Here is a 19,586-nt window from a genome sequence, read left to right as displayed (position 1 = left end):
CTGACAACTCAAGCGAGCAATCTGTGCTGGATACCCTGAAGAAGCTTTCCGAAAAAACGAAGAGGCCAGAAATAAAATAATATCAAGTTTATCTCAAATTTAGCTGACAACAACTTTAATAGCTAGGATACCTAAAAAAATATTTTATTGAGCCGATGTATTTTTTGGGAGATTTCCAAATTTTGGAAAATACTACAAGATTCACAGCCCTAGGGTTGTATGAAGTGGTGACGTCGGACTGAATAGTATATTTAGGGATTTTTAGTAGCAAATGCAACAGAGACCGCATGCAGAATCAATTCGTTCGTTTAGTGATTTACTTTTTTTTCTTGAAATATACTTAACAACACTCGAAAGAATTTCATTTACATTAGGCGACGTTGTGCCTGTAGTGTTTTTTTTTTTGTGTGTGCAAACCACATCTATTCGACAAGGCACAAGCGTATCGTTGTTGTTGAAGTAGCACCAAGAATTTCTCATAATACATACGTCTAAATCAGAATTAACTCTATTTCTTCAAAAATCAAATTTAACAATACTAACGTTATCATAATGAGTGCTCTTGTCTCATTGAACTCTGATCAAATCAAATTTATTATATGAATTTTACTCTGAACATAGATTCAAAGCTGTTACATCGGTTCACTAATAGGGAAACATAAGAAGATATGTTAAACAAAATTATCAACGACTTCCAGCAAAAAATCGTGTTAATCAACAATGTAATTGAAGTTTAAAAGATGCATTTTTTTCTGCTTTTTCATTTGCTAACAATTACATTCACTAAATTTTTTACAGTGTATTTTTTTGGAAGGATTAAATTATTGTCTACAACTTTGCCGAATTTTAGATGAAGAAAAAAAAAATACTTTGCCGAAGACACTATATCGATCAAACAAAGCGTTTGAATGCCAAAAATGTTTTTTTTTTCAATGATAGACACTCGGTGCAGTCGATTATTCCATATCTTGATGTCACGTGGTTGTGATGACATAAATCGAACTGTGGGATAATCTCCTATTATACTGTTTAAAATAAATTTGGTAAAATATTTTTTTTTGAATTCATAACTTTTCTAAGTATTTATTCATACTCCAAAATGCATCAATGTTTAGACAATAATGTTAAGTTTTTGTGGAAAAAAATTCAGATCCTTAAAAAGCAGACTACTGTAAATTTTTAATTTATAATGATTCTTTAAAACTTTGTCTTGGGAAGAAATATATTTTTTCTTACGGTATATATTTTTTTAGGAACGACAAGAATTCTATTTACAACTTTGCTGAAGACATAACGTAAATCAAACAAACCTTTTAGGCTCAAATGAAAAAAAAATTTAGTGCGTTAAACGTGGAAAACAATTCATCTTCAATATTCTTCAATATTCCCGGAATCCTCGCTATCATGGTAAGAACCTCCGCAGAGCCCATTCCATTCGGCACGTCTGGGACAATATGACCCAATACGGCTTGATTCGCGGCGTCTGGGGTATGTTTTGAGGGTTGTTTTTCTTACGTACAAACGGTATGTTATTTGATCACCCATAACACTGGTCGACAAAAGCGACGATAAAGTTTTCTTAAAGTTTAATAACGTTGCCCTAAAAAAATAACAGCTTTTTAACCATTACTGTAAATTTAAGTGCCTTTAGTAACGAAGTGCGTCAAAAGGCCGCAGAGTAATTGTTCGTCTAAACATTATATGTATAGTGTCGTGTCAAATAAACGTGCTGGTAAAAAAAGTAATTGCCCGCCAGGTTCGTCGCTTCTACATTTGCTTACGGGAAAACTCATTTAACTCAAATAGAAGAGCTGAGTCATGTCAACGAGAGACTCCGATAAAATTGTAACTATAAACGCAAGATAACGATCGATACAACAAATATAGAAAAAAATGACAGCAATCATTACCAAAAATGAAGCAATATGAACAATATAAAAATTCGCAACTCAAGAGTACATTGTTCAGTAGAATACCGCAGATTTCTTTATTCACACAAGCTTTCTTGTACAGATTTCCCATGCGAGCGCAAATTGCTGTTAAGAGGACAATACGCTTCAGCGTTATCCGAGCTTACCTGGACGTCAGTCCATCCGTCCAGTCCGTTTCCACCGTGATTCTCTGGTTCTCACCAAGGTGGATGCTGTTCTCCTGCATGGTGGATTCTATCAGCGTGTTGCCTAAAGAAAAACGTCGGTAGTGGAGACAAAAAGAGAGAAAAAAAAAGGAAAATTGCAAAATTCCACTCGAATGCTAAACTGGGTGACAGCTGTGGAAAAGAGGGATTTTTCGCTACAATACCTTTGTACCAGAATACCGTGCCCAGGTCGTGTGGTCCCTGTTGAATGACGCAAGTCATGATGATTTCGCTGCCTGATTTCACAAAGATGTCCGACGGTCCCAGTATCCGCGCTCGCAGCTCTGTATACAAATATACCGCAAAGAGGGACAGTAATGAAATTGATTGTTTTTCTTGTTTTTGGTTCTCTGCTCTCTCTATATATTGCTTTTTTTTTCCTTTTCTTCAAGCACTCACGCCCAAACACACATCGCAAGAACGGTCTTAGCCAAAGAAGCAACGCCCACACGCTAGCGAATTCCCCGGTACGGAACGATATCCCACTCGAGCATATAAAACCTGTGTGAATTCGAATGACGTCGCCATCGATGTGGACCCAATAAACAATATGCGGCTCTCGATTTCGCTAGGCATAACCGATTGGGATTTTATTTTTCAAAGCAACTCTTTTCCTAAGGCAGCGGCTATCGGAAACTGCGAATGTTTGTTGACAAATATTCGCCCGAATCACCAACTCATGCAGCAAAATTGCTACTCACTACGCCCGGACGATTAAGGCGTGTACGAAAATTGAATGAACGAGCAGCGGAAAAAAAGCGTTTTCAAACATTGCTCTGCTTCGCTTGTATTTAGAGCAGTTTTGCGAAATTGAGTTGCACTCCGCAGTAGATAATAAAAATATACAACTGAAACTTTTCTGGATAAACAAGAACGATTGCGAGCGGGACATCCGCAGAACTAGAACTAGTTTAGTGTGCGACTATTATTCCGGACGACGGTTCGCTAGAGTTTATTTTATTATGGCACTGTTTTTTATTGGATTGCTCTCGTGAACAGGAATTAGCGAGTGAGACGTGGAATGGAAATGCTCCCCCCTCCACCGTGGTGGCCACTAGAGCGCAGGTTTGAGTGAATGGTTTAGCAAACTCAAAACGAAGCAATAAATTAGAAGTGCATGAAAAAGTGGCAGTTGTTGTCGCGAGTTCAATGTGTCTGTGAAATGCTGTACAAAACTAATGCGGTTGTGGAAAGTATTGTTCTTGTGTACACTGGATGCTATATTTTAATGAAGATTCAATTGAAAAGCCATTTCACAGAAAACTTAAATTCAATTGTGCAGTGTTGAAGAACTTTAATAAAATATGTTGGTGATATTATGTAAATCGTGGAATTACACCTAATAAAACAGTGCGTTTTCTTTGTTTGAAAATAGAGCGAGCGCATGGTCCTTGTTTTATGTAAGATGGAACAACAAGGCATATACTAACTTGTATACAGTAGATAATATCTAAAAAGTGACAGTACACCCTCGCACTAGGAAGTGAATCCAAAACAGCATGAATATAAACCCTGGAAACTCTGCCAGAAGAGCCTTCGAAGAAAAAAAAGCATTCTAGAAACAACAATCAACAGCAAAAATCTATCATTAGCGCGAGTTTATTGTTATCCTTCGAACTAAATATTTGGATTGCAATTTGTTCGAATAAGGACTGAAAGATTACTTCAATGATTTCATTTGAAAACTTGATCTATCTTGATGACCTGAAAGCATGCGTAGGAAGTTTTTGTTTGTCAATTTCTTCCAGAATAAAATAAGGAACAAAATGAGATTAAGGAAATTCTCCTCAAAGGTGCAACCACATAATAGAATGTGACACTTTACGTACTGATGTGAGGCTTCTGCCCAGTGTGCTTCAGGTAAATATTTTCTGTCTAATTCGAATCGAAAATGGGTGAACGAAAGTCTTCGTAGGTCCAACAATAAGTTTTATTTGCCTTCTAGTATCTCATTCAGTCCAATTCGATTGGTTTTAATCTGTGTTGATTAATGTTGAGTAACGAACAAGCAAAGATTTAATCGAAGAGTGCTTTTAGTTGCATGTTCTGCAGACGAGGTATGAGTCTATATCAACTAAATTACCTACTATCTATTTTAAATTCTTAAAAAAATATTTTACATATATAGAGCTGTCTTTTTCTTGTTTTGACTTCGAACTGTTTATTCTGGTTCAATAATGACCTTGAAAACATTATTTTTCTTAGACCGCATATAAAGGATATACCCATATTGGATTGTATTCGACATTCTAAGATTGCTTTACAAACACCGGAAGTTGCCATCTTCGATTTCAAAATTACGTCTGGTGGTAATTCCCGATTCCACAAATGATCGTGTTAATTGATATCCGGCCATTTTGGGCTGTTTTCAGACACCGAAAATCACCAATTGCAATTAAAAATTGCAAAAAAATGGAGTCAGGATATATCCTTATAGGAGAAATATAGTCACTTCAAGCTGTTCTTCAGAAAATGAAAGTTTCTATCGGTGAACTTTAAATATCGTCTGAAGTTGATTTCCAGACTCTCGGTTTCGAAATATTCATTTTGGATGGAATCTAACCATTTTAGGCCAGTGGTTTCTCCGCATCATTTCTTTCCCAGGAATACACATATTGGATTATATTCGGTCACTTTAGACTATTATTAGGAACTGGAAGTCCCCATCTTGGATTTCACAACTGTCTCTCATTTCGGAAAATTTAATATCGAGTTTCGGTTGACGATTTTAGTCTGTATTCGAGGATCCGCAAACAACCTAAAAAAATCCCGGGTTTGTACCGGATCGGACTTGGCTCGTGGGTATAATTCCGGTTCTGGAAATACCGACATTGAATAGTATTTGACCATCCTATAATCGAATACCCCTTAGAAACGAAGGGAAAATATCAATATGATCAACTGTGTTGTGGAATTTCATATTTCTGTATAAAGAATAAAGCATTGTTTACAGTTCCAAGCGAAGTGAAAATTTTTTTTTCTTCATCTATAAGTGAAAAATTTGACAAGTGAAAAAGCGTAAATTTTCACTTGCGAAATCTATCGTGAAAACCCGTTTGTGGAACACACAGGTATTTCACCAGCCTGCAGTTTACAGTTTAAGTGAAGCGTAATTCACGAGTTAACACTCCGAGCGAAGTGAAAATTGGCTGCAACTGACAGAATTTAAACGCACGCAAGTTTTCGCTTGCTGCTTTTTTTTTTCACTAGCGTTTGCATGCGTGAAAAAAGTAAACCCAAGTAAAAAAGATGAGATCCACAACCTTCGATTTCGCTGGATCGAATTCGTTTACAGTTTGAAGCGAAGTGAAATTTTTGCAGGTTGCATTCTTCACGAGCGTGAAAAAATGAACATTTTGTATGAGATTTTCACTTCGCTTGGAACTCTAAATAGGGCTTAAGAGGGAATATTTCCAAATTTCTACCATCAAGCTTTTTGACGTAGAACTACGTCTCTCAGGAAGCTCGGCCACAAACTCGGCTACATAGGGATGTAGAATGAAAATCTAAAAGCGGAAAAAGTGAGAAATATGTCAAATTTCAAATGCTAATAATTCGGTTAGTTTTTGATGGATTTCATTCGTTCTTGCAGCAATAGATTATTAGATTACATTCTATAGAAGAGCATGTTTCAGCCAAAGCCGCTCAGAATATTTAGTTCTAGACAGTGACAACAGCAGCCTCCCTTAGCAGCAGCAGTAGCAGTGCAGTGGATACCAGTGGCAAAGGATAGTGGCCACAACTGTAGCATGGCAACGGATAGCGCAGCAGTTGCAGCGGATCTCAGCATCGACATTAGCAGGGCCAGCTGATGCAAGAGCATGGATACAGGGGTAGCGAAAATCAATGGCAGCGTATAGCGGCCACAGCTGTGGCATGGCTGCGGATAGCGCAGTAGTTGCAATGACTTTCGGCATTGAAAGCAGCTGGGCCAGCTGGGCCAGCTGGGCCAGCTGATGCAGTGGGGCACTTTCGTGAAATGCAGTCTCTGTGGGATAGCGGGCACTAGTAAATGCATTCAATGAAAAGTTGCCTCATTTTGACAACGCACCAACGTTCTGGAAAGCTGGCGTTCAAAATACATGAGCCGTTTAGTGTTGAGTGTTAAACCAGCTTTTCACTGTTTATTTTATCACAACGAATACTTTATTCGCACTGTCAGTGATAACGGAAAGATGTGATCGGCATCTTATCCGATATTGAATTGAACAACAAATTGTCCTTCTCAGGATGAAATATAAACCTAATTGAAGAGTTAATACTTTCACTTGAATTATTTACATTTTAAATTTGTAACAGTTATAAATTTGACTTTATCTCCGTGTCTCAGAACGTACTGAAATATCTTTTCCTTCAGTCATGAGCACAACAACCGAAAAACTTTCATTATCTGCATAAAAATTAAGTTTCGCATAGTCAAAATTTAAAAATTATCAAGCCCCAATCATGACAAGCAACTTACTATATTATTGAAAATGGTCAATCCTTGGTGAAGCGCAAAATTTGATTGATCTGATTAATCGTTAATATGATTGCTTCCCAAGCCCGGTCGATAGAATCATAGACTTTGCAATTTCAAATGTGCTATTTGGCCTGTATAAGAGTGAGGATGGGAAATATCGACTAGAATGGCTATCGATAGTTTTCCATCCCTATATAAGAGCCTGCTTCAGTCCAAGCCGCTCATAATAGTTCTAGACATCGACAACAGCAGTCCTCCCTTAGCAGCAGCAGTAGTAGTGCAATGGATACTAGCGGCAATGGGTAGCGGCCACAGCTGTGGCATGCAACGTATAGCGCAACAGTTGCGGCGGGTATATCAGCATCGATAGTAGCAGGGTCAGCTGATGCAGCGGCACTCCCTTTAATAAAATGCTGTCTTAGTGTGGTAGCGGGTAGCATCAGCAATAAATATATCAGCCGACACTTCCTCTAATGGAAAAAATGGATCATTTTGTTCAGCAGAATATTACAGAGATGCGATTAGCATCATATCCGATATGGAGTTAAACAATTGTTCTTTTGAGGACAAATAAAACACTTATTTGAAGAGGTAATATCTTTAGGTACCAGTAGCAGTAGGGTAACAGCCACAGCGGTGGGTGCAGCCGGCACTTTCCTGAGGCCGATGTTATAAGAAATTGAATGGAAGCGGCACGGAGAAACAGTTCGGGAACGAACGCTTCGTACGATAGCGGCGGTATTACCGGTAGATGCATTTGCCAACACTTCATCCAGTGAAGCCTTGTCTAGTTTTCAATGTGAAAACACCTTTCTACTGTGTTGGCCGTGCGCCTTAGTCCTCACTGTCAAGGTAACACAGAGACGTCAGATAAACACTACATCCTATGTTAAATTAAACAATTGTCCTTATAAGGACAAAAAATGAATTAATGAAGATTTAATTTTTCCTCGTTTTGCGCTATAATCGAAAGATAATTATCTCTGTCTGCACTCTGACAGGTAAAAATTGTTTGCTCCGCATAGTGTTTGTTCCATTCCTGTTCAGAAATGTATTTATATATGCATATTACAGTTCGATAGCACTTCAACTTCTCATTTGCACAAAATTTTGAAAATATTTCATACTAGTAACGTATCAAACAACCTTGTGTAGTTCTTCGTCAACCTTGCGGTTGTGGCTTTGCGTACAACCCATGTGATTTTTTAAGCTGGAATTCAGTAACAATTAACAATCAATATGAATGAAAAAATTAAACTGAAAATCTCCCAACCATTCAAATATTGCTTAACAAATTTTCTTGGATCGTACACCCCGCAACTGTTGAAACCATTTTAACCAGTTAGTTGAATTACTTAGATATTTTCATTGGAATTGGAAATCGAATTTCTCGACTAACGAAAATAATTGTTTTTCTCGTATTGCTTATTACACCTAACATACACTGCTTGCGACATTTGATACAATGTAAAAAAACGATTGTTGTTAGTCGAGTTTTCAACTCGAGCAACAATGAAATTCATTTTAAAAAGATGTACATAAAAAACATTGCATGTATGCGGGTGGTACTGTACGATTATCATGAAAAGGCACTCTCGCTATACTAGTACCGAAGAGAACAAAGAAATCTTTCGACGAAAGAGCGTCGAAGATCGGACACTCTTTTTGCTTTTTGGTTTCGTATGAGGCCGAAATAATTCTTCACCACGAGCAGGTATGAACGATATGAGTGTAATAAAATTTTGAGTGTAAAATGCGTTCCCTCCACCGCTAGATGTCGATACTTAAAATAAAGAAATTTTGTCTCGTTTTTGGTTCTTTAATTGAACAGATGTGCTCCGGAGGTGTGCAGTAGAGTGCCAATGAGATGTATGAAAAAAAAATTGACCTTCGAATATCATTTAGCGGTAGGGCTCAAAAGTTTCGTCTTCTTGAAAAAAGTCCCCATGCAAAAATTTAGCTCGATCGGAAATCGGGAACATGTGCCTCAAAGCGGTCAAAGTTTCAACTTTTTGACCGATGAAAATAATGCACAGGTAGTAATTCATGAAATTGTCGATATCGATTTTTTTTTTTTGATGTCAAATGTCTTAGAAATGCATGAAACGTCGAGATTTGAGGTTAACTAGAAAAGTTTTTTTTACAAAAAAATCGAGGTTCTGGGTCTTTTCAAGCTGGGAGAGTGAATTGAACATAATAATAAATAAAAATTGGAATGCAATCGATGGAATATTCATCACAACAGTATTGTAACATATCCTATATTATGATACGACACTGCTAGCATATTAAATGTGATATTTCATTAGGGTGGCCCAATCATCTTCCATTTTCTTTTTTGTCAAAATTTTGAGAAAAATACGAAAAAAACCGAATTTTTTCTCAAAATTTTTACAAAAAAGACCACCCTAATAGAAAATGACTTAGCCATACTTACTTTACTTACTTACTAATAAATGAGCCATCCTAATGAAATAACGCATATAATATGCTAGCAGTGTCGTACCATAATATAGGATCGACAATTTCGTAAACTACTACCTGTGGATTGTTTCATCGGTCGAAAAGTTGAAACTTTGATCGCTATGAGGCACATGTTCCCGATGTCCGATCGAGTTAAAATTTTGCATGGGGACTTTTTCTCAGAAGACGAAACTTTTGAGCCCTACCGCTAAACGATATTCGAAAAATCGATTTTCATTGACATTCTAGTGTGCAGCGTTTGATGGAAGGAATTAAAAAGAAAGAGCGAATTTTCATTAGAAACGAAGGAAATGATTTGTATTGATATTTCTTCCTCAAAGAACAGTGAATTACCTTTGTTTTATTTTATTATCCTTATAAGTACGTCAATCCGTTTCCAAAAAACAGATGATTCTATTACTCAGGATTCTAAATGGACTTAAAGTCTGGAACGCGCAAAAATTGGTCGACTTCAAATTGGTGTATTTCTGTTAAAAATGCATTAATAAAACCATGAAATGTTGCATTTGAAAGTTGAGTATATATACAATGGTTGCTAAAATGAGTTTTTACCGGTTGCTTGCCAGTTTTCAAAATGGCGTCCAAGCAAGAGGAGCAGCGTGTCAAAATTTTGCTCGCGCAGCAAGAAATTCCGACGTTCTCGCACCTCAAATTGGCAGAATTGCTGGATGTGGCCAAATCAACCGTAACATATATTTTAAAAGTGTTCGGGGAGCATCTGTCGACCGCCAGGAAGCCTGGAAGCGGCAGCAATCCTAATTCAGACGTGGCAGCGACGGTGAAGAAGGTGGCAGCGAATTATATGCGGAATTCTAACCTTTCACGCAAAAGTTGAAGTCTTGTACAATCGTTGTGTCTTCCCGTTTCGCACAAATGTTGCACAGAAATCGCACAATAAATGTGTGAAACGCATAACGCAACAGCTGTACTGCGAATACATGGACATAGAATGAAATCAGAATATGTATCATATACCGACACTTTATTTCTCACGTCGAGTGTATTAGTGACTGCTACTCATGGATTATTATTTGTCATTCTGCGCACGCCCTTTTTCTCAAGCGACGAGAGAAATTTCTCTCTCGCTCGTAGAATTTCCATGTATGCGCGGCAAGACTAGACACATACAATTTGCAGGTTGCTCTTTCGCTTCTCTTTCGGTTCGGATTGCGACGCGCAAGGCGATATCTCATTGCTTCACGAAATGAGCGAGACACCCGTGCTGTACATGCTTGAAACCCGTTCTGTTAGTCTCACTCATACTGTCGGTGCGTGCTTGCTGCTATTCAGAGGAATGCATGAAGAAGAAAAAGTATTTCGAAAGCGTGTGTGCAAAAGACTTGAAAAGCGTAGCATATGTCTCATCCTCAAGCAGAAAGGAGGAGAATGGTTTTGCTTCTCGCTCGCTTTGCAGTGCTGCTTGATACCAGTTGAAACTGTTTAGGTGTAGTAGTTTGGAGCTGCCAATGACATTGGAGAAACGCTAGAGCATTAATTGCGTTATGCCCAACACGCAATCATTGTACTGGTTCCGAATTACATCAACAATTGCGCTGAAAACGCACAATTTTGTACTGGTTTCGCATCATTCAACTTTTGCGTGTTCCTTCAGGTACGTTACTGGCAAGCTAATTGTCTCCCATACTTATGTGCAGCAGGCCAAGAAACGAGCCGGGTTGTCGACGTTTAAGACGGCGAAGGTGGCGAACCCAGATTTTGAACACAACACCTCGGCAAAGCGGTGGTCCGGGAAACTGTCATCTGCTTACAAAGTTCGACCGTGGGTGAAGAAACTTTTGTGAAGGTTGATTTCCAGCAGCTTCCGGGACAGAAATTTTATATCGTACCAGGAAAAGGGGAGGTAGCCTAAATTTTCAAAACCATCAAACTATCGAAGTTCCCGAAAAAATACCTCATCTAGCAGGCCATACCCAAGTAACAAAACTGGTTTTATCAAAGTCATATAGCGCTATTTCGGCTGCATTAAGCGCTATGAATCTATGATAAACCAATATTGTTACTAGGGATATGCACGTGTTGACTAAGAAGCGCCATTTTCATCACTACGAAACCGTCAATCAAGAGATTTACTTCCAGGAGTGCCTGGAAAATCGGCTGTTACCATTCCTAGAGCAACATAACAGGCCTGTGCTGTTCTGGTCGGACTTGGCAAGCTGCCACTATAGAAAAAAGGCGATCGAGTGGAACGTGGTTGGGGTACCCTAAGATCACAACCCTCCTTACAGCCCAGATTTCCGCCCTATCGAACAGTATTGAGACTTGGTCAAACGGAATATCAAAAAAAACTAATAAACCCATTGAAAACGTGCAGCAGATTAAATCTATCTGGCGTTTGGCGACGAATAAGGTCGATAAGACCACTGTACAAAATTTAATGAAAGGGGTTAAGCGGAAGGCACGGCAGTTTGGATTTGGCATACCCAAATTAATAAACGAACATTTTTCACTTTAAATTTGTGAGTTGAACTACTAAAATAAGAATAAGAAGATTTTTGTATTACGAATTTTGACTAAAAGAAACGATTTTTTTGTTGACCAATTTTTGCGCGTTCCAGTCTTTAGTTTTAGGTGAAAATTTTCTGCCACTCGTATTGTAACCTAGCTCTTCTTTATACTGTGTATTTTTCCAGAGTGGTCAGTACTGATATTGAAAACGACAGACAAATGTATTGTTTTATCTTTCTCATTTTGTCGTGTACGTAGCCCCTCTTTCTATAGAAGTTTTTCTCGAAAACCTGAAACAAATGTACAGAAATTTTGACTTCATTTCTATTCCTAAGTCAGTATCATGCGAACGGTAAGATCTGTTCGCAACAAAAAAGAGAAAGGCGAAATCCCATCCTTCTACCGTCAGGATCCAATTCCCGGTAGGCCGAATTCATCGTCTGTGGTGCGAAGAAAAGTTTTTCGGTACTAGAGAGCCCGTCTAGCTGCTAGCTGTTATGGAATACCCAGCAGCTGATAAAGCTCTGAAAATGGTCACGTTTGCGGTGAAAAAATGTGCGGATCGTGGTAAAAAAATAACCAAGACAAATCATGGAGTTTGATAAATTTCCCATGAAAGACAATATTGTTAGCTTACTTGCTAAAAAATTCTACCCTCTTGTGTTGAGTTAACCGGAACATTCGCCATGGCGGAAGAACATGCGTGTTTTAGTGTTCTCTCTACGTTTTATTTATGAATTCCTCCTCAGTTTCCGCTACAAAATTGTTGGAGTAGATCTTACACTTCAGGTTTGGCCAGAAATCCTCGATGGGATGCAATTCGGAGACATTGAACGGTTCCGCCACCTCGGGTACCATATCGAAATCCAGCCGATCTATCTCCTTCAACGATCGCTTCGAGTAATGGGCAAACGCCAGATACGGCCAAAGCACCGCGTCTTCGCTCTTATGGTATTTCTTGATGAACGACGCAACTTCTGGCAGGCACTTCGTTCTATAAATTTCCCCGTTCAGGGCCAGTCTGGATCGAAAGAAGAGCGGCTTTTACATCCCCTTCTCGCTGATGGTCAGCCACAGCAGCACCTTCTTGTGGAACTTGGTGTGTGAAATGAACTTCACCTTCGTGGTCACTTCCTTGGTTGGGGAAGTAAAATACGAAGTGCCCTGTCAGTCGTTGCCATCCAGGTTAAGACAGGTCTCGTCGTCCATCACCTAGGCCACGTCGCGATGTGTCGAGAAAATTTACTTGACCATTTTATTCAGGCGCTGCCGCTGCGTGATTGCCTGCAGCTGCCGCACGATGACCGTTTTCGATACGACCGTTCTAAGAACACGACACTTCTGAACGGAGTAGCTTCACTGTTTTCGCATTCACGGTTAAAGTTCGACAGATAAAGCTGTCGAATTTTTTCTGTTGTCTTATGGGTTATTATCAGTGGTGGGCACCGCTAACCGAAAATTTAGCGACGCTAATCGCTAAGTCGCTAACCGGAATATTTAGCTCGATAATCGCTAAACGCTAAACGCTAAACCCACATCAGCGGAACTTTCGCTAATCGCTAACTTTTTAATATGTAAATAGTCATATCGTTATATTTATTGCTCGTGTTTTGTAAGATTTGGACCACTTTGATCTCTTTTGGTTAAACAAACAAAAACAATTACTTTTGAAAGCTATTTACAGTAAGAGGTTCACGAAACGGTATTAATATTTGATTTTGTAAAAACAAGAATAACAAAAGTTATTTGGCTTGCATTGAAAATAGATACTCTTAGGAATGTTTTCATGAAAATTCAATTATTATCTGAATCGAAAAAGTAGAACCAAAGTTGTCATAATTTCAAGCGCATTGCAATTTACCAAAGTTCTTGGTGTGCCAAAAATTCAATCTAGACCTTGTGCTTGTTCTTCAAAATGCTCCTGTGGCTAGCAGTAAAGTATGTTCATCTTTCGAGGCAATTTACGTACGCCATCAGCAATTCACAGTTTTTCTAAATATTTATGTTGTCGCTTCTCCACAAAATTTAGCGAATTAGCGATTAGCGTTTCGAAGGCCAAAATTTTAGCGACGCTAACAGTTTCGCTAACCAGCTCAAAAATTAGCGAAATCGCTAAATCGCTAACTAAATTTTAGCGTCGCTAATTAGCGAATTAGCGAATTAGCGGAATGGTGCCCACCACTGGTTATTATAATTGATGCTGCATGGGTAGTTTCATCTGTGCGTGTGAAGGTAAAACCCATGAGAAATTGTCAATTTTTGTCCATTTTTTCACCGTAAACGTTAGAAAATGCTGCTGCCTTTCGCCAAAACACTACTGGTAGTGGTAAAACTGGATTTTCGTAAGATGTATTTAAATTCGAATAAAATCTACCTATTGCATGGTTCATGATTTATTTTTTGCATATCTTCAAAGCTCTGAATACTCAATAGACCGAAATGAGTTCAATGCGAATTTTTTTTTTTTTTCTTCACATAACATTTATTTGACACGGCACAAATACAATTTAATGTTTAACGGCGCCAATTATATCTGATGACTTAAAAACTAAAGCAAATTTTTTATCCTCGCTGCCGACTACGAGCTGAAATTAAGTCTAACTTAAAACTAGCATGGGATTTCCAATCAGTGTTTTGTTGTTCAATGGTCGTCTGATAATCGTCGAATGGCATGTATGGATTCGTTCTGCTGAGCCACGATGTCGTGAGTTGGGACAGAGGCTCGTAGTCCTTGGGTCCTGGTTCTATTGTGCGGGGTCTGGTTGCTGGTTTTGTGCTTAAGGTTCAAACGTGTTCTTGTCGTTTTGTTGGGTGTAGACGGAGGGGAACGGGACTAGACTGGGGCGTGGATGGATTTCAGGAAAACGTATATAAGGGACATGTAGGATAGGTCACGGCTCGCCAAGACATCACGAACAGGAACAGCCGGCTGTCTACCCTCGGCCTGCAGGGAAGCTATTAATTTAGACCTGGCGTCACGGTGTACAGGGCATGACCAAACCACATGCTCTATGTCGTGATAACCTTCACCACAGGCACAGATACCACTTTCCCCGAGCCCAACACGACGGAGGAGCGCGTCAAATCTATAGTGATTGGACATAAGCCGGGACATCACGCAAATGAAATCCCGACCTACATCCAACCCCTTGAACCACGGGTTCGTCGATACTTTGGGGATTATGGAATGTAACCACCTTCCCAATTCCCCTCTGGTCCAAGCATTTTGCCAACTGATGATCGTATTCTGACGTACAAGTGCGAAAAATTCATTAAAGGCAATTGGTCTTTCATAAATATCACCGTTTGTTGCGCCCACCTTAGCCAAAGAGTCCGCTTTCTCATTACCCGGTATCGAGCAGTGAGAAGGGACCCACGCTAAGGTAATCTGAGTAGATTTTTCGGATAAAGCACTCAGATGTTCCCGTATTTTCCCCAGGAAATACGGAGAGTGCTTAACATCTTTCATCGATCGGAGAGCCTCAATGGAACTGAGACTGTCCGTAAAGATGAAATAATGGTCCGTGGGCATTTTTTCGATAATCCCTAGGGTGTACTGAATTGCAGCTAATTCTGCGACGTAAACAGAAGCAGGATTATCGAGCTTATGGGAGACGGTTAAATTGTTATTGAAGATACCGAAGCCAGTGGACCCATCAAGAAGTGATCCGTCAGTGTAGTACATATTGTCGCACTTGATGTTTCGATATTTATTGGAAAAAATTTTAGGGATCTGCTGCACGCGTAAATGATCCGGGATTCCACGAGTTTCTTCTATCATGGATGTATCGAAAAACACAGTAGAATCAGAAGTATTTGATAAGTCGACACGATTTGGAATATTCGAAGAAGGGTTAATATTTTGGGACATGTGATTGAAATACAATGTCATAAAACGGGTTTGAGAATAAAGTTCGATTAACCTTTCAAAATTTTCAATCACGGGACGGTTCAAGACCTCACATTTGATTAGAATACGAGAAGACAGGCTCCAGAAGCGGTTTTTCAATGGTAGTACTCCAGCTAAAACCTCCAAACTCATCGTATGGGTCGACTGCATGCAACCTAAGGCGATACGCAAACAACGATATTGTATTCGCTCCAGTTTGATCAAATGTGTGTTTGCTGCGGAGCGGAAGCAGAAACACCCGTATTCAATAACAGACAATATCGTTGTTTGGTAAAGCCTTATAAGGTCTCCTGGATGGGCTCCCCACCATTGTCCGGTTATTGTACGAAGAAAATTCACTCTTTGTTGACATTTTTTCATCAGATACCTCACGTGACAACCCCAGGTGCCTTTAGAGTCGAACCAGACACCAAGATATTTGTGTACCAAAACCTGAGAAATCGTTTTACCCATTAATTGTGTTTGAAGCTGAGCAGGTTCATGCTTCCTAGAAAAAACTACTATCTCAGTCTTCTCCGGAGAGAATTCGATACCTAGCTGTAAAGCCCAAGCAGACAAATTGTCCAAGGTATCTTGCAATGGTCCTTGCAAATCGGCAGCTTTGGCTCCTGTAACAGAGATTACACTGTCGTCTGCAAGTTGTCTTATCGTGCATGAATTTGCCAGACATTCGTCGATGTCATTTACATAAAAGTTGTAAAGAAGGGGGCTTAAACATGAGCCCTGGGGAAGACCCATGTAGCTAATGCGAAAAGTTGCCAAATCGCCATGCGTAAAATGCATGTGCTTTTCGGACAACAAATTGTGCAAAAAATTGTTCAAAATTGGAGAAAACCCTTGTCGGTGAAGTTTACCCGAAAGAATGTCAATAGAAACGGAATCAAAAGCCCCCTTAATGTCCAAGAACGCAGACGCCATTTGTTCTTTACGAGCATACGCCAGCTGAATATCTGTTGAAAGCAACGCAAGACAATCATTCGTCCCTTTGGCACGGCGGAAGCCAAATTGAGTTTCTGATAGTAGACCATTTGATTCGACCCAGTGGTCTAAACGACGGAGTATCATTTTTTCCATCAATTTCCGGATACAGGATAGCATTGCAATCGGCCTATAAGAGTTGTGATTAGAAGCTGGTTTCCCTGGTTTTTGGATGGCGATCACCTTCACTTGCCTCCAATCCTGCGGTACAATGTTTTGCTCCAGGAACTTATTGAACAAGTTCAACAAGCGCCTCTTGGCATTGCCGGGTAGATTCTTCAACAAGTTGAATTTGATTCTATCTAATCCAGGCGCGTTATTGTTACAGAACAGGAGGGCAACTGAAAGTTCTGCCATCGTAAAAGGTGATTCTATCGCGTCGTGGCCCGGAGACGCATCGCGAACAATATTTTGCTCAGGAACAGAGTCCGGACATACTTTCCTGGCAAAATCAAATATCCACCTACTTGAAGACTCCTCGCTTTCGTTGACCGTTACGCGATTCCGCATTCTTCGGGCTGTGTTCCAAAGAGTGCTCATCGATGTCTCCCTCGACGTCTCGTTCACGAACCGACGCCAATATCCACGTTTCTTTGCTTTAGCCAAGCTTTTAAGCTTGGTATCAAGCTCCGAATACCGTAAATAGTCGCCAGGTATACCTCCCGTCTGGTAGGCCTTAAACGCGTCGGATCTTTGCGTGTAGACATCGGAGCACTCTTGGTCCCACCACGGAGTGGGAGGCCGTTCTTTGATCGTTACGCCGGGATATTTCTTCGTTTGAGCTTGCAACGCGGCGTCGAGAATCAAGCCCGCGAGGAGGTTGTATTCTTCAAGTGGTGAATGATGTTGAATCGACTCGACCGCTTTTGAAATCATTTCCTCGTATAACTTCCAATCGACATTTCGTGTGAGGTCATACGGAATGTCAATTGGTCGCATGCGAGTTGACCCGTTAGTAATTGAAATAAGAATAGGCAGATGGTCGCTACCGTGAGGATCGAGGATTACCTTCCATGTGCAATCCAACCGTAGCGACGTCGAACATAAGGATAGATCCAAAGCGCTTGGGCGCGCTGGAGGTTTCGGGATACGTGTCATTTCACCGTTGTTTAAAATAGTCATGTCGAAGTCATCGCAAAGGTTATAGATTAAAGAGGAGCGGTTATCATTGTATGGGGAACCCCAAGCCACGCCATGAGAGTTGAAGTCTCCCAAAATCAAACGTGACGAGGGAAGAAGTTCTATTAAATCAAAGAGCAGCCGTTGCCCAACCTGTGCTCTGGGGGGAATATATATTGAGGCAATACAAAGCTCTTTACCTTGTATTGTCATTTGACATGCGACAACTTCGATGCCTGGAATCGAGGGGAGGTTAATACGATAGAAAGAATAGCACTTTTTAATCCCTAAAAGTACTCCTCCATATGGGGTGTCTCGATCAAGGCGAATAATATTAAAATCATGGAAGTTGAGATCAATATTTGAAGTAAGCCAAGTTTCGCAAAGGGAAAATGCATCGCATTTGTTATTATTTATCAAAACTTTAAACGAATCAATTTTTGGTAAAATACTTCTACAATTCCACTGTAAGACAGAGATAGAATCCTTCATATACGCAGTTGAATTAGGCATCGAAGGATACAATCGCTGCAAGGAGAGGCCATTGGGCAGTCAACTGCTTCAAAAATGATCTAACTGTTGGGAGGAATGCTGTAAGAAAAATTTTAATTGGATCGGGTACATTGAAAGTTTCAAAAATCCAGTCCACAATGTCAGAAAATTTCACTAATCCAGAGTTTGTTTCATCAACTGGGAGTGTAAAAGGAGCAACTGGGGTTTTAGATGTTCCTGGCAGTGCTGGGAACTCCTTCTGGGACTTTAAATTTGCCAGCCCAGGAGGAGTTTGCTTCGGTTTTTCCGCAGCACTGTTTGGTTTGTTTGTAACTTTCATTTCACTTTGAGAAATCTTAGGACCTTTTCTGGGAAGTTTAGGAGAGGAAATATTTTTCCTCTTTCTAGACTCCCCAGGATTGGCGTAAGATGCTCCCGCTGGTGAATCGTCAGAATCGGTTTCCTCAGAGGGCAACAGATCGAAGGGGTTCGAAGTAACGGGAGAAGTGGTTACGGTCTTCTTCAGCATGTCAGCGTAGGAACGCTTTGAACGCTCTTTGAGAGACCGTTTTATTTTATCCCTGCGCTGCATGTACACCGCACATGTCGAGAGCTCATGCAGATTTTCTCCGCAGTGAATACACTTTTCAGCGTTAACACTGCAAGAATCTTCCGCATGAGACTCCCCACACTTGCCACAACGTGCCTTATTGCAGCAGTAGGCGGCTGTATGGCCTAACTGCTTGCAATTCAGGCAGTTCATGACGCGGGGCACGTAGAGCCTCACAGGGAGACGAACCCGGTGGATCGAGACGTGGCTTGGTAGTGCAGACCCGGCGAACGTAACTCGAAACGAGTCTGACGGAGTGTATACTGTTTTGCCACCGATGATCGATGCTGACCGCAATTGCTTGCAGTCGAGCACCTTTACTTCGGGACACGTTTTGTTCTTAAAGCACCCTTTGGCACTTTGCAGTATACACTCGACGGACAGACTCGAATCGGTTATGACACCGTCGATCTCCACGTCTCGTGCGGGTATGTAAACGCGATACTCGCGTGTGAAGAGCTCAGAGCAAGCTATATCGTTGGCCTCTTTCAGGTTACCGACCACGACACGGAGCTTGTTAGGCCGGACCTTGGAAATTTCGGTCACGCCCTTGTACTCCTTCGTCAGGTCTTTAGAAATCTGCAAGAGGTTCAACTTTTTCGATTTCGGTCCTGCCTTTGGCCGAAAATAAACAGTATAGCTGCCCTGGGCTCCGTCTGGGTAAAGCCTGGGGCGAGGGGGGACTGAAGAATGAACAGAGGAGGGGGTAACAGAAGGGTCAGGGTCAGAGGGGCTCGGGGATGGTGGCGCGGGAGGCGAGGGATCTACATCCATCGCGCTAAGTTTAGCGCACTAGCGCTGACAAGAACACGTACCTTTTTATTTCTCCCTTCCAGTAAGGTTGGTTGTCCGATCGTTCGAAGTAGCAGCCGTTACAGCCAGCAGCACCAATACAGCAGCACCAAACAGCCACCAGCAGCGAGCCAGG

At 40.6% G+C, this 19,586-nt stretch overlaps 1 protein-coding gene across 1 annotated transcript in view; it reads right to left on the bottom strand.

Annotated features, from left to right (window-relative positions):
- Positions 1–19,586, bottom strand: part of LOC129725971 (zwei Ig domain protein zig-8) — a 264,625-nt gene that overhangs the window by 64,965 nt on the left and 180,074 nt on the right. The window contains exons 6-7 of the mRNA XM_055682461.1: positions 2,302–2,421; positions 2,078–2,180 (exon numbers count right to left, since the gene is read on the bottom strand). Coding sequence (XP_055538436.1) covers positions 2,078–2,180; positions 2,302–2,421 — 223 coding nt within the window. The remainder of the gene's footprint in view (positions 1–2,077; positions 2,181–2,301; positions 2,422–19,586) is intronic.

This window comes from Wyeomyia smithii, chromosome 2 (assembly GCF_029784165.1).
Source record: "Wyeomyia smithii strain HCP4-BCI-WySm-NY-G18 chromosome 2, ASM2978416v1, whole genome shotgun sequence".
In the NCBI taxonomy this organism is placed as follows: Eukaryota; Metazoa; Arthropoda; class Insecta; order Diptera; family Culicidae; genus Wyeomyia; species Wyeomyia smithii.
This window is presented reverse-complemented; position numbering and strand designations above follow the sequence as displayed.